We start from the raw sequence: 14,176 nt of genomic DNA, 5'->3' as shown, positions 1-14,176 counted from the left end.
CAGATTTGCCCAATGTAATACATCATTTTATTTCTTGACTGCTGCTTCCATGGGTGTTGATTGTGGATCCAAGTAAAATGAAATCCTTGACAACTTCAATATTTTCTCCGTTCTTCATGAGGTTGCGCACTGGCTCAGTTTTGTTTTCTTTATGTTGAGGTGTAATCTATACTGAAGGCTGTGGTCTTTGATCTTCATCAGTAAGTGCTTCAAGTCCTCTTCACTTTCAGCAAGCGAGGTTGTATCATCTGCATAAGGCAGGTTGTTAATGAGTCTTCCTTCAATCCTGATGCTGTGTTCTTCTTCCTACAGCCCAGCTTCTCGGATTGTATTGCTCGGCATAGAGGTTGAATAATTATGGGTGAAGTGATACAACCTTGATGCACAACTTTCCTGACTTTAAACCACACAGTGTCCCCTTGTTCTTTTTGAACAACTACCTCTTGGTCTATGTACAGGTTCCTCATGAGCACAATTAAATGTTCTGGAATTCCCATTCTTTGCAATGTTATCCGTAATTTGTTATGATCCACACAGTTGAATGCCTTTGCATAGTCAATAAAACTGAGGTAAACATCTTTTTGGTATTCTCTGCTTTCAGCCAGGATCCATCCGACATCAGCAGTGATATCCCTCATTCCACGTCCTCTTCTGAATCCAGCTTGAATTTTCTGGTGGTTCCCTGTTGATGTACTGCTACAACCGTTTTTGAATTACCTTCAGCAAAATTTTACTTGTGTGTGATATTAATGATATTGTGTAATAATGTCTGGATTCTGTTTTTTTTTTTTTAATTTTTTTCTTTTGGATCATCTTTATAGATATATGTGTGTATATATGTGTGTATACATAGTCTACAAATATATATGTATGTATAAAAAACATTGCCATTGAGTAGATTCTGACTCATAGCGACCCTATAGGACAGAGTAGAACTGCCCCATAGAGGTTCCAAGGAGTGCCTGGCGGATTCGAACTGCTGACCTTTTGGTTAGCAGCTGTAGCTCTTAACCACTACACCACCAGTGTTTCCTATGTATGTATGTATATATATACATTTATGTATGTATATATATATATATATGATACATATACATATATCATCTCATATAATTTGGACATGTTATCAGGAGGGATCAGTCCCTGGAGAAGGACACCATGCTTGGTAAAGTGGAGGGTCAGCGAAAAAGAGGAAGACCCTCAACAAGATGGATTGACATAGAGGCTACAACCAAGGATTCAAGCATAACAACTATCATGAGGATGGTGCAGAACCAGGCAATGTTTTGTTCTGTCATACATAGAGTCACTATGAGTCAGAACTGACTCAGCAACACCTAACAACAACAACAAATAGTAAAATCTGCAAAAGGCAGAGACTGTGTAAGGCAGGAACTTGTCAGAGAAGGAAAACTCAAATATTTTCCACTAAAATGAGCGATAGAAAAGAGGCAAGACTGCACTGCGTCAAAGGTGGAAAACTTGCAAGACCCGGACAAACAAGGCAGTCCTGTTGAGTTCCGACTCTCACAGGTTTCACTGTATATATATATCCTACAAATCTATAAGAAAAGGACAACTTAGCAGAAAAGTAGGCAAAAGACTTGAACAGACATGTCACAAAAGAGGAAATCCAAGGGAACAATGCACATATTAAAAAGGTGCTCAGTTTCTTAAGTAATCAGGGAAATGCAAATTGAAACCACAGTGCAATACCAATACCACACCCACCAGAATGGCTAAAATGAAAAAGAAAAATAATACCAAGTGTTGGCGAGGATGTGAAGGAGAAGGAACTCTCAGACACCACTGGTAGGCGTGAGAATTGGCTTGATGACTTGGATGACTGTTTAGTATAGCTGAACATATCCTATGACCCAGAAATTCCACTCCAACCAGATGCGAACATATGTCCACCAAAAGAAGATGAATTCCCGTCACCAGTAGGATGGATAAATAAATACTGGCATCATCACACAATGAAACTACACAGCAATGACAGTGTGAGATCCAGAGCTACACGCAACGGCATGGGTGAATGTTGAGCAAAATGTTGAGCAAAAGACAGAAGACACAAAAGAGTACATACTGTATGGCTTCACTTATATAAACTACAAAAAACAGGCAAAACACACCCATGTTGTTAGAAATCCAGTTCGTGGCCACCCTTGGAGACATCCTGGAAGAGGCACAAGGGGAATTCTGGGGGTGGCTGGTCATATTCTTTTCTTAAGCTGAGTTCTGGTGACCAGGCATGTTCAGTTTGTGAAAATTAATCAAGCCGTTCAGTTATGACTTTTTCATTTTTCTGTACCTATGTTCCACTTTTAGAAAGGCAAATCTTTACACACTGATATGGATACATGTTCAAGATATATCACTGAGTGTAAAAGGGTAGGTGTAAAACAATACGTAAGATATGCCAGTTCATTAAAGTAACAATAAAATCATCAACAACAACACACATTTTAACGCTTTCACTGTTCTAAATTTATTACATATGGGTACTAGTTATCTATTGCTGCACAACACATCCACACCCCTCTCCCCCCAAATTTGTAGGCTTAAAACAAGAAACATTTATTATCTCACAGATTTTCTGTAGGTCAGGAACCTGGCAACAGCTTAGCTGGGTGGTTTTTACCTCAGGGTCTGTCATGAAGTTACAGTCAAGATGTTGGACAGGGCTACAGTCATCTGTGGAAACCCTGATGGTGTAGTGGTTAAGAGCTACAGCTGCTAACCAAAAGGTCGGCAGTTCAAATCCACCAGGCACGCCTTGGAAACTCTATGCGGCAGTTCTTCTCTGTCCTATAGGGTCACTATGAGTCAGAATCGACTCGACAGCAGTGGGTATGGGTATAGTCATCTGCAGACTTGATTAGGGCTGGAAGATCTGCTTCCAAGATGGGTCAGTCACATAGTGTTAGTTGTTGGCAGGAGCCCTGCGTTCTTTCCTATTTAGGTCTGTCCACCAGCTGATTTACTGTCCTCGTGACATAGTGGCTGACTTCCCTCAGAGTAAGTGGTTCAAGAGAGAGAGCAAGGAGTGTTATGGATTGAATTGTGTCCCCCTCCCCGCCAATGTGTGTGTTGAAATCCTAACCTGTGGTACATTTGATCATGACCTTGTTTGAAATAGGGTCTTAGAAAATGTTATCAGTCAATATGAGGTGGTTCCAGAGTAGGGTAGATCCTAATCCCACCTGAGTGGTGTCCTTTTGAAAGAGAAGAGACACCATCTGACCCTGCAGCTGCAAGTCAAGGAATGCCTGAGGCTGCCAGAAGCCAGGAGAGAGGCAGGGAACAGAAGCTTCAGAAGGAATCCACACAGCTGACACCCTGATCTTGAATTCCCAGCCTCCAGAATGTGAGACAATAAATTTCTGTCGTTCAAAAGCCACCCACTTAGCGATATTTTGTTACAACAACCCTAGGAAATAATACAAGGAGGAAGCCTCGATTCCTTTTATGATATAGTCTTGTTAGTCACACTCCAATATTTCTACCATGTGCTGTTGGTTAGAAGGAAATCACCAAGGCCAGCCCACACTCAAGGGAGGGGAATTAGAATCCACCTAATGAAGGGAGGAGTGTCAGAGAATCTGTGGATGTACTTTAAAACAGTTTCATACATTAACTCATTAAGTCTTCATAATACCTCAGTGCAGTGGGTACTATCATTCATTCCGATGTTACAGATGAGGAAACTGAGGTACAGAGAGGTTAAAAGTCACACAGAAGAGACAGAGCCAAGACAAATCCAGGAAGTTAACCTGTGGGGTCCATTTTCTTTCTTTCTTTCTTTTTAAATTGTGTTTTAAGTGAAAGTTTACAATTTGAGTCAGTTTCTCATACAAAAACTTATACACACATTGTTATGTGACCCTGGTTGCTCTCCCTACAATGTGACAGCACACTCCTCTCCACCCTTTATTTCCCGTGTCCATTCAACCAGCTCCTGTCCCCTTCTGCCTTTTCATCTCACTTCTAGGCAGGAGCTGCCCATTTAGTGAGTGCGGTAATTGGTGGTGGCTGGCTGCAATCTAGGTCTTCTGGTCTCAGGCTGGTTGAGTCTCTGGTTTATGTGGCCCTTTCTGTCCCTTGGGCTCATATTTTCGTTATGTCTTTGATGTTCTTCATTCTCCTTTGCTCCAGGTGGGTTGGGACCAATCAGTGCATCTGAGATGGCCCCTTGCTAGCTTTTAAGTGGGGTCCATTTTCTTAATCACTAATGTTAATCCAGGAGTCTCTGGGTAGTGCAAACAGTTAATTTGCTCAGCTGATAATTGAAAGGTTGGTGGTGGTGCCATGGAAGAAAGGCCGGGAGATCTACTTCCAAAAAACAAGCCATTGAAAATTCTATGGAGCACAGTTCTATTCTGACACACATGGGGTTGTCATGAGTCAAAACTGACTGAATGATAAGTAGTTTACTGGTAGTATTAACCAGTGGGGAAAAAAACAGTTGAAAAAAACTAAGGAACACTGACAGGACTTGATGGCCACTTCGGTAGAGAAGTGATAGAGCCTAGGATGACACCCATGCACAACTTTCACACTCCTTAGATATCAGGCGATCTGTTGCTATGAAAAAAAAAAAAAAATTTTTTTTTTTTTTGCTATGAGTCAGAATCAACTCCCAGGCAACTGGTTTGGTTGGTTTATTTTGGTATTCAAGAAAGGCAGGATAGCAGAAAAGTTAATAACCTAAGTTAGGGACAGAGTCAGAGAGATCTATGATCAATTTGGCTTAAAGCAAGTAGTTTTTCTTCGTTTTAAATGGGGCTGATATTACCTACCCCGTAGGCTGTATGTAAGGATTGAAGGAGATAATAAATGTAAAAGAGTCAGTACCAGCTGGCACAGAGAAAGTGATCAATAAGTGGTGCTATTAAATATATATCTATTAATATTACTCTATTGAATTATTTTATTTATATAAATTTTATTCTATTGGAATGTCCTTCCTCCATAATTTTGAGTTGGTGACTCAGAAGACTCCCTGTTTTGCTAAAAGTGGGAAATAAGTTCTCACTGGACTCCTGATTTGGGCTGAAGGAACAAGGGACTGAGGTTCAGCTGGAGTTAGAGTGGGAAACGCATTGCTCAGGAACTCAGGTTGTGTGAGTACTTTTGACTCTGGTCCACTCTCCATGCACCCATTATATGGATTAGATAACTGAGACCTATAGATGGGCCTCCATGTGCCTATCAGTTTGTTGTACTGTGTTTTGTGTGTTGCTGTGATACTGGAAGCTTTGGCATCGAATACCAACAGAGGCACCCTTGGTGGACAGGTTTCAGCTAAGCTTCCAGACTAAGACAGACTAGGAAGAAGAACCTGACAGTCTAATTCTGAAAAAATTGGCTAGTGAAAACCTTCTGAATAGCAGTGAAACACTGGTAATAATGCCAAAGAGGATCCCCTCAGGTTGGAAGCCACTCAAAATACAATGGGGGAAGGGCTGCCTCAAAGTACAGTCGACCTTAATGAGGTGGATGGAGTCAAGCTTCCCAGGGACCTTCATTTGCTTATGCCGCACAACTCAAAATGAGAAGAAACAGCTGCAAACATCCATTAATAACTGGAACGTGGAATGTACAAAGCATGAATCTAAAAAAACTGTAAGTCATAAAAAATGAAATGAGCAGGACAACTTACTGGAAGAGCTAAATCTTCAAAAACGAGATTTTCTGCAGATAAAGGGGGATTCTACAGGTTCGCTATGAATGGAATCCACTTGAGGGCCAACGGTTTGGTTTTTGCATTTTCAGTTCCTCACTTTCATTCCCTCCCCCCCCCCACCCCCTGCTCAGAATCAGGAATCAGGGTGAAAAACTGTGCAGTATTTCTGAGAAGGAAATTGTATTTCTCAGTCCTTCGTGGACCTGGGTCGCTATGACTCGTAATCTACTCCACGGCAATGGGTTTGTTTTTTTGTTTTAAGGAGACTGGGGAAATTTAAAAACAGACCAAGAACCCTCTCTGAATGTGGAAGGATTATTTCCAATTATGAGACGGGAGGATGCACACAGTGTAAGGGGAGGGACTTCCCCATGGCCTTGGGTCGTCTCTGATTTGTGGTCTTTATGGATTTGTTTGTTTTATAAAGAGGGTCTGGGAGAAAGAGTCGGCGCTCAAAGAAACCCAGCCACACTCAAGATGGTAGCTGCTCGGCCACGCCCCCAATGGCGGAACCTCACGCTGGCGGAGAAGCGCTGCTTTCCCGAACGGGAGCTAAAAAAAAAAACCGGCGGAGAAAACGTCCGTCACAGGCCCGCCCCGCCCCCGAGAACGGCTAGGGCCAATTAGCGGCGCGCAGGACGGGAGCTAGGCCAGGGGTGGAGGCTGCTGTTGCCGTAGCAACAACTAGGGATCCCGGAGGCGGGCACGGCCGTGGAGAGATCGGCCTCTACAGATTTCTCGCTGCCGGGAAGGTGCTGGGAGAAGCGGGAGCCAGGCCTGGGAAGTCGGCGCCCGCGGAGAGAGGGACAGGTCAGACTCAGGAATTATGATACCCTGTGCTGCTTTCGCCGCTATGGGTCGGCATCGACTCGACGGCAGTGGGTTTGGCTTTATGGTTTTTAACCGTTAGGCGTGTTAAAGTCGCAATAAGGCATGCGTTGTCTTGAGGGGGCGCGGCTAAGGCACTTAAGACGCATGCGCATCATGGAGCTTCGGGCCGGGCTGACGCTAGGAGGCGGGGCTCTTGCCCTTGTGTGCGGAGCCAGAGACCCCTGGGCGGGACTTTTCGGTGGACTGATACCAAACCAAACGAAACCACTTGCGTTAGGGTAGTTTCCGACTCTTAGGTACCCTCTAGGACAGAGTAGAGCTGCCCCATAGGGTTTCCAAGAAGCGACTAGTAGATTCAAACTGCCAATCTTTTGGTTAGCAGCCGAGCTCTTAGCACCAGGGCTCCGTGGGCTGAGCCAAAAAAACCAAGCCCGTTGCAGTTGAGTCCATTCCGACTCATAGCGACCCTATAGCCCGGAGTAGAACTGCCCCACAGGGTTTCCAAGAAGCGCCTGGTGGATTGGAACTGCCGACCTTTTGGTTAGAAGCCGAGCTCTTAACCAATGCCCAGCAGGGTTTCCGTGGACTGAGCCAGAGGTACCCAAAACAAAATCAAACCTGTAGCTGTGGACACATTCCGACTCACAGAGACCCTATAGGACAGAGTAGAACTGCCCCGCCCCGTAGTGTTTCCAAAGCTGTCATCTTTACGGAAGCAGATGCCACGTCTTTCTCCCGTGGTGTGGCTGGTGGGTTCAAACCCCGACCTTTCAGTTAGCAGCTGAGCTCTTAACCACTGTGCCGCCAGGGCTCCTTGAGGTGGAGGTATCTTGGGGTGGGGCAGAGTTAGACGCCAGCTATTTCACCCAGCAGTCCTGTTTTTCCCGGGTTCTCCTGGGAAGACAGGGTAGTGGTTAAGAGCACAGCCTCAGGGGTTTGACGAACCTATCTTGGAATCCTGATGCTGCCATTTACTCTGTGGGTCTTAGTTTCCCTACCTATCAGATGGAGCAAATAATATCTCACAGGGCTGTGATTATACTTTTCCTTTCCCAGGGCGATGGCTGAGGTGCACGTAATTGGACAAATCATGGGGGCCACCGGTTTCTCAGAAAGTAGCCTCTTCTGCAAGTGGGGCATCCACACAGGTATTCCTGGGCCTGGTTTGTTCCCCTCCCCGCCCCGCCAAGTCCCTGTGCCCAGAGGCTCCGTGCTCTCTACTTGCCCCCTGACCCAGGTTCTGATCCTTACCTTCCGTCCGCCGTCAGAAATCAGCTGTCCACAGGAGCCTTAGGCTCACTTCATATTCTGCCGTGGGGGCTCTGGCTCCCACCCTAATGAACACGCAACTTCTAAGCATATGGGACTATAGGCTAGGACCCCTCTCCTTCCAATTCTCAAAACTCTAGGTAGCCCAGACCCCCCCCCGCCCCCGCCCCGCTTTGAACTTCACTAACTGTCTTAGGGATGCTCTGGGACTCTCCACAGTCTTAATAATAATTCTTTGGTTAACAGTCTCTGTGTATTGAGTTCGTACTGTATAGTGGAAGTTTCTGTGCCCGATTTACAAAGGCAGCCCATTCTCTGGTATTCACAGTCCTCTTTGAGAAGGTAGGAACTGGCAGCCATCCATATCCTTTCATGCAGATTTAGAGGGGTACCCCCAAAGCCCCCAGTTTTCATGCCTCCCCATCTGAGGCAGTATGCATAGTGGTTAGGACCACAGGCCACCAAATCTGGGTTCGAAGACTAACTCCACCTATTAATTGGAGGCCTTTGGGCCTGAACTCTCTGAGTATCTGTTCCCTTGTCTGAAAATGTGACTAAATAGCAACTGAGAGGCAGCACAGTGTCAAGATTAAGAGCACAACCGCCTGGGCACAAAACCAGCTGTTGCACTTCTCTTTGCTTTGATTTCTGTACCTGAACAATGGGAATAATTTTACCTCATGGGATTGTTGGGAGGACTAACTTTATATCAGCAGCACTTAGAGCAGGGTCCAGTGGGTAGTAAGTGTTCAGTAAGTGTTTGTCTGGCTCTTGTAAGACTTCGATGGGGTCTTGTTTGTAAAGCCTGGTATGTGTTGCCTGGCCCATGAAATAGGTATGGCTTTTGCTGTCAGCATCCCTTCAGGCTCTGGGTCATTTGTGATTTCAGTGGTAGGCGGGGTGGTGATTCAGATTCCCTGGGGAATTGATATCCTCCAGCTGAGTGGTTAAGGGGCAGGTTCTAGAGTCAGACTGAGTTTCCAGTCTGGGCCCTACCACTCAACTGCCCTGGGACCCTGGGCAGGTGCTGTCACCTCAGTTTCCTCACCTATGTGTTGTTAGGTTCTGTCGAGTCAGTTCCAACTCATAGCGACCCTTTGTATAACAGAATGAAACACTGCCCACCTCTGCACCATCGTCACAATCATTGCCATGCTCGAGCCCATTGTTGCAGCCACTGTGTGAAACCATCTATATCCCTGCTGCCATCATGTCGATTCCGACTCATAGCAACCCTATAGGGCAGAGTAGAACTGCCCCAGAGAGTTTCCAAGGAGCGCCTGGCAGATTCGAACTGCTGACCTTTTTGGTTAGCAGCCGTAGCACTTAACCACTACGCCACCAGGGTTTCCACCATCCATCCTTCATAGGGTTTTTTGGAAATCTTGTATGTGAAGAGCCTGGCTCAGGGCCTGATGCTTCATTCTCTCAGTCTTGTGGGAAAGTGGCTAACATGGTTTTTATTAGTTCAGGGAGGGAGTTGTAGGGGCACGGGGATTGGTCCAGCAGAGAGCTCAGAGGTAGTCTGATTGGGCTCCGCAGTCAAACAGTCAGTGCTGAGCTTGAATCCAGCTCTGCTGTGGGGCCTCGGTCTGACCCAAGTGCCTGGCACACAGTAGGCACTCAGTGAATCTTGGTGGAATGAATGACCAAGTGATTTTCTTTGGCAGAGCTTATTCTTTTACTTCTTAGATCACTCATTTGTCTGACAAGTATTTACTGAGTGCCTCCTGTATACCAAGCATTGGGTTTGAGGTTCTGGAGATACAGCAGTGCACAAGTGCCCTGCTTTCCTGAGGCTCCCAGTAGGGGACACAGAAAATAAACAAGCAGACAGGTGAGCACAGTGATTTTAGTTAGTGGTCAGTGCCAGGAAGAAAAGAGACAGGAGGAGGTGATGGGGACTAATTTTTGGATCGGAGTGTCAGGGCAAGCCCCTCTGTGGATGGATGAAAAAGAGCCACCCACAGGGAGCTCCAGGAGCAGAGCTTTCTAGGTAGAGGGAATGGCAAGTGCAAAGGCCCTGAGTTGGGAATGAGCTCGGCCAACACTGGGGAACAGAAATGGGACCAGTGAGGCTGTGGGGGTGAGGAAGGGGGAGAGTGATGGAGATGAGGGCAGGAAGGTGGGCACGCAGGCCATGCAGAGCCTTAGGCACCGGGTGAGAGTCTGAGCTGGCGGGGGGGGGGGGGGGTGGGCTGGGCAGGGTGGGATTAAGAGTGCTAGAGGCAGATTACATTCATTACCTAAAGGGATCAGCACAGCATCTGGCATGTAGTAAGCACTCAGAGCATTTTGCTGTTATTATGCACCCTTCACGGCACACCCAGCTGTGGAGAATACTCTTGGCCTTGTCTTAGTCCTTGATCTAGGCTTCTAAATATGGAGTGGGAGTAGTAATAAAATGATATTTTATCCAGCACTCACTATGCCCTAGGCACTGTTTTAAGTGCTTTGTATGTATTAGCTTAATCTCAAAAACTATGAGGAACACATTATTTTTACACTCATTTTACAGATGGGAAGACAGAGGCAGAGAAACGTAACTTGCCAAAGGTCACAAAGGCAGGAAGAGGTAGTGCCAGGATTTGAACCCAGGCATTTGACTCCAGAGTCTGTGTTTTATAACCCCTGCCCCCAAATGTTAGGGAGAAACGGGGTCCTACAGCCACAGTGGCATCACCCCACTGCCGCATCTCAGTGTCCTGGCTCTCCCCACAGGGGCTGCATGGAAGCTACTGTCAGGCGTGCGGGAGGGCCAAACGCAGGTGGACACCCCCCAAGTGGGGGACATGGCCTACTGGTCCCACCCCATCGACTTGCACTTTGCCACTAAAGGCCTTCAAGGTAGGTTCCAGGCATGGGCCCTGGGCCAGGCTGAGGGGAGGGGGGCTGATAGCACCCTAGCTGCTGGGATGAGAATATCAAGTCTCGGCCCTCTGCCCTTATACCTTTTTCGGTCCCTTTCCCAGCCCAGCCTGGCCCCGGAGAGGCTGAGCTGAAGCATCCCAGGTGGGCTGTAAGGGAATCCCAAGTATGAGGGGCTGGGGCGGAGGCCCGGGGTGGAAGGGGAGGTGGGAATGTAGGGACCAGGGTGGGAAGGGAGATGGCCTCTAAGTAAAGACAGAGGGAGACAGTCTGCAATAGGGAGCAATCTGGGATGGGGTTTATGAGGGAGAGAGAGACACAGAGGTGAGGGCTTGCTGCTGCTTTTCAGGGAGGGCCCCTTAGCTTGAGAGCAGAGGCTCAGGGGGAGATGAGTGCAGGGGAGGAGGGGTATCAGAAAGCACTTTCTGGGAGAGAGTTTGGGGTATTGCAGAGGAGCAGATTCCAGGCTTGGGAAATAAGCAAAAACCAAACCCACTGCCATCCAGGTGATTCCGACTCATGGCGACCCTATAGGACACAGTAGAACTGCCCCATAGGGTTTCCAAGGCTGTAAATCTTTATGGTAGCAGACTGCCACATCTTTCTCCTGCGGAGCAGCTAGTGAGTTTGAACCACTGACCTGTTGGTAAGCAGCTGAGCGCTTTAACCACTGTGCCATCAGGGCTCCCTATATTAGATGATGCCAGGAAGATACCAGTGACTGAGACACCCACAGCCCTGTTCTCATGGGCCCTACCATCCAGTGGAGGAGACAGACCTGTCCCCACACAGTGACAGCCCAAGTGGACAGGGCTGGGGTGGGGGGCCCCTGGGGCCTGGGAACCGAGAAGAGGTTCCTGACCCTGTCGGGGAGATCAGGGAGGACTTCCTGGAGGAGGGGACATTTGAGCTTTGATGTGAAGGGCTAGTAGGAGCTAGTGAGGCAAAGGACTGGAAGAGAGTTCCTAAGCAGAGGGGCATCTGAAGGACTGAGGGAGGGAGACTAGGAGGGCAGCAGGGAGTGAGGTGGTAGGGGACAGGCCATGCAGGGCCTTGAACACCAGGCTGAGGACCTGAGGCCATTTGAAGGCACTGGGGTGCCAGGGCAGGCGATGGACAAACTGTATTTTGCTTTTAAAAGATCTTCTGGCTGCCAAATAAGCGATGAATTGGGAGGATGAGACAGGCAATTCTGTCCCCCCTGGTCCCCTCCCTGGTTCACCCCCGGCTCCACCCTAGTCTGTTCCCCACAGGTAGCCAGCGGGACCCCGTGAACACCCAAATCAGATCACGTTCCTGCTCTGTCAGAGCCCTCCCTCCCCTGGTCCCCGTGCCACTCAGGGTAAAAGCCAAAGCCTTCCTATGTTGTCTTAGTTCTCTAGTGCTGCTAGAACAGAAATACCACAAGTGGGTGGCTTTAACACACAAATTTATTTTCTCACAGTTTAAGAAGCTAGAAGTCCAAATTCAAGGTGCCAACTCCAGGGGAAGGCTTTCTCTCTCTGTCGGCTCTGGGGGAATGTCCTTGTTTCTTCAGCTCATTTCCTGGTTCCAGAGAGATCTCCACATGGCTTCGCATCTCTCTTCCCCATCCCTGCTTGTTCTGCTTGCTCCTTTAATCTCTGTTATATTTCAGAAGAGATTGACTCAAGATACAACGTACACTAAACCTGCCTCATTAACATAACAAAGACAAATGAGATTATAACCACAGGCATAGAGGCTAGGATTTACAACACATAGTTTTTGGGGGGACACACTTCATAAAACAGGGATTACAGGTCCCTGCACCATCTGGCTCTCACCCACTGCCCCTCTCTCCCCGGCACACTCCAGTCCAGCCCCACTGGCCCTACCAGGCACCCTCCAGCCTCAGGGCCTTTGCCTTAGCTATTCCTGCTGCTGGCCATGCTCTTCCCCTAGATGTCCACATGGCCCCCTCGAAGCCTTTGCTAAAATGTCACCTCATTGAAGCCTTTCTGGACCACCCCTTTGTAAAACTGTATCCCCACCCCTACCCTACCCTGCTTAATTTTTCTCCAGAGCAGTTATCACCATCTGACATAGCCTGTAATTTACTTATTTACTATGTTTGCTGTCTAGGATGTCAGCTACTCAAGGGCAGGAATTTCTGTCTGCCTTACTCATGCTGGATCCCCAGCTCCTAGAACGGGGCCTGGCACAGAGGATGGGTTCTGAAGGGAGGGTGGGCCAGGGCCAGATCTCCAAGGGCCTTGGCCACCAGCCTGAGGAGCTGAGCAGTATTCTGAGGAAACCTATGGAAGGGGGAGAAAAGATGCTCGCGGTCACCAGGGGAAAGGGGGTTGGAGAAGACAAGACAGAAGGCCAGTCAGGGAGGAGTGCAGGGCGGGACCCCAGGGAGGGGAGGGGGAGGCATCCAGACAAGGCCCAAGGTGCTCGTCTGAGGACTGGGGAAGCAGTGGGGCCACCTTGAGACGGGGACACGGAGGAGGAGGCCTCAGGGATGTCACAGAGGCCAGATCTGAAGGGTCTTGAGTGTCGAGGAAGTTAGACTTTATGCTGAGGATATTGGGGAGCCATGGAAGGGTTTTGAGCAGAGGAGGAACATGGATTTAGAGAGATCCCTCTGGCTGCTGTGTGGGGGTGGAGCAGGAGGTGGAAAACCAAGGAAGAGGCCTGGGAAGAACCAGGGGTGTGAAGGGAGGAGCAGGCTGGGGTCTCCAGTGGGTATCAAGGGAAGGGGATTGAGGAGCAGGAGGCTGGACCATGAATATGCCAGGCGGGGCCTTGCCCATCCCCCCCTTTCCTTGCTCCCTCCGGTCCTACAGGCTGGCCCCGGCTCCATCTCCAGGTGTGGTCCCAGGACAGCTTTGGCCGCTGCCAGCTTGCTGGCTATGGCTTTTGCCACGTGCCCAGCAGCCCGGGCACCCACCAACTGGACTGCCCCACGTGGCGGCCCCTGGGCAGCTGGCGGGAGCAGCTGGCACGGGCCTTCGTGGGTGGTGGACCACAGCTGCTGCATGGGGACACCATCTACAGTGGAGCTGATCGCTACCGCCTGCACACGGCCGCCGGTGGCACCGTGCATCTCCAGCTCGGCGTGCTGCTGCGCCACTTCGACCGCTACGGCGTTGAATGCTGAGGGACTCTGCCTGCAACATCTGGCCCCCATCCACACTCTGGACACCTGATGAGGGGCAGGATGGTACAGTGGCCACGAGCATGGGATCTGGGGTCGGCAGGAACTGACTCCAGCCAAGGCATGGTATGGCTGCTTCAAACCAGTGATTGTGCCTTTTGGCCCCAGTTTTCCCATCTGTAAAATGGGGACTGTGAGGGCGGGGTCACGGGAGCTTGGGAGAAGAGGCTGTGTAGCACATGGGAGGTGCACAATAAAGGAGAGCGATTCTTACAGGTGTATCTGCCTTCTTGACTTCATCTGACCTCTGCCCTGTGCTCCTTCCTTCCACTGACACCCTCCCTCCTCAGGGCCCACCTTTTGACAGGTCTGCTTCCCCCCTCCTCTGCCTCTCCACC

General features: G+C 48.8%; 1 protein-coding gene across 1 annotated transcript; it reads left to right on the top strand.

The window, feature by feature from the left end:
* The first annotated feature begins 6,001 nt into the window (after window positions 1–6,001).
* Window positions 6,002–14,051, top strand: B9D2 (B9 domain containing 2). The gene is made up of 4 exons (XM_003420792.4): window positions 6,002–6,499; window positions 7,577–7,668; window positions 10,511–10,636; window positions 13,468–14,051. The coding sequence occupies exons 2-4, from the start codon at window positions 7,581–7,583 to the stop codon at window positions 13,779–13,781; spliced, it is 528 nt and encodes a 175-aa protein (XP_003420840.1). The 5' UTR covers window positions 6,002–6,499; window positions 7,577–7,580; the 3' UTR covers window positions 13,782–14,051.
* The last annotated feature ends 125 nt before the right edge of the window (window positions 14,052–14,176 follow it).

Source organism: Loxodonta africana, chromosome 11, assembly GCF_030014295.1.
Source record: "Loxodonta africana isolate mLoxAfr1 chromosome 11, mLoxAfr1.hap2, whole genome shotgun sequence".
NCBI classification, from domain to species: Eukaryota; Metazoa; Chordata; class Mammalia; order Proboscidea; family Elephantidae; genus Loxodonta; species Loxodonta africana.
Note: the sequence above shows the minus strand (reverse complement) of the source record. Positions and strands in the feature narration are given on the sequence as shown.

What these genes read in the sequence shown, in the direction of transcription:
- B9D2 (XM_003420792.4), top strand. Translation starts at nt 7,581, where the DNA reads ATGGCTGAGGTGCACGTAATTGGACAAATCATGGGGGCCACCGGTTTC. An exon ending in CAAGTGGGGCATCCACACAG is followed by an intron (nt 7,669 to 10,510) that starts GTATTCCTGGGC and finishes CTCTCCCCACAG; the next exon opens with GGGCTGCATGGAAGCTACTG. An exon ending in TGCCACTAAAGGCCTTCAAG is followed by an intron (nt 10,637 to 13,467) that starts GTAGGTTCCAGG and finishes CCGGTCCTACAG; the next exon opens with GCTGGCCCCGGCTCCATCTC.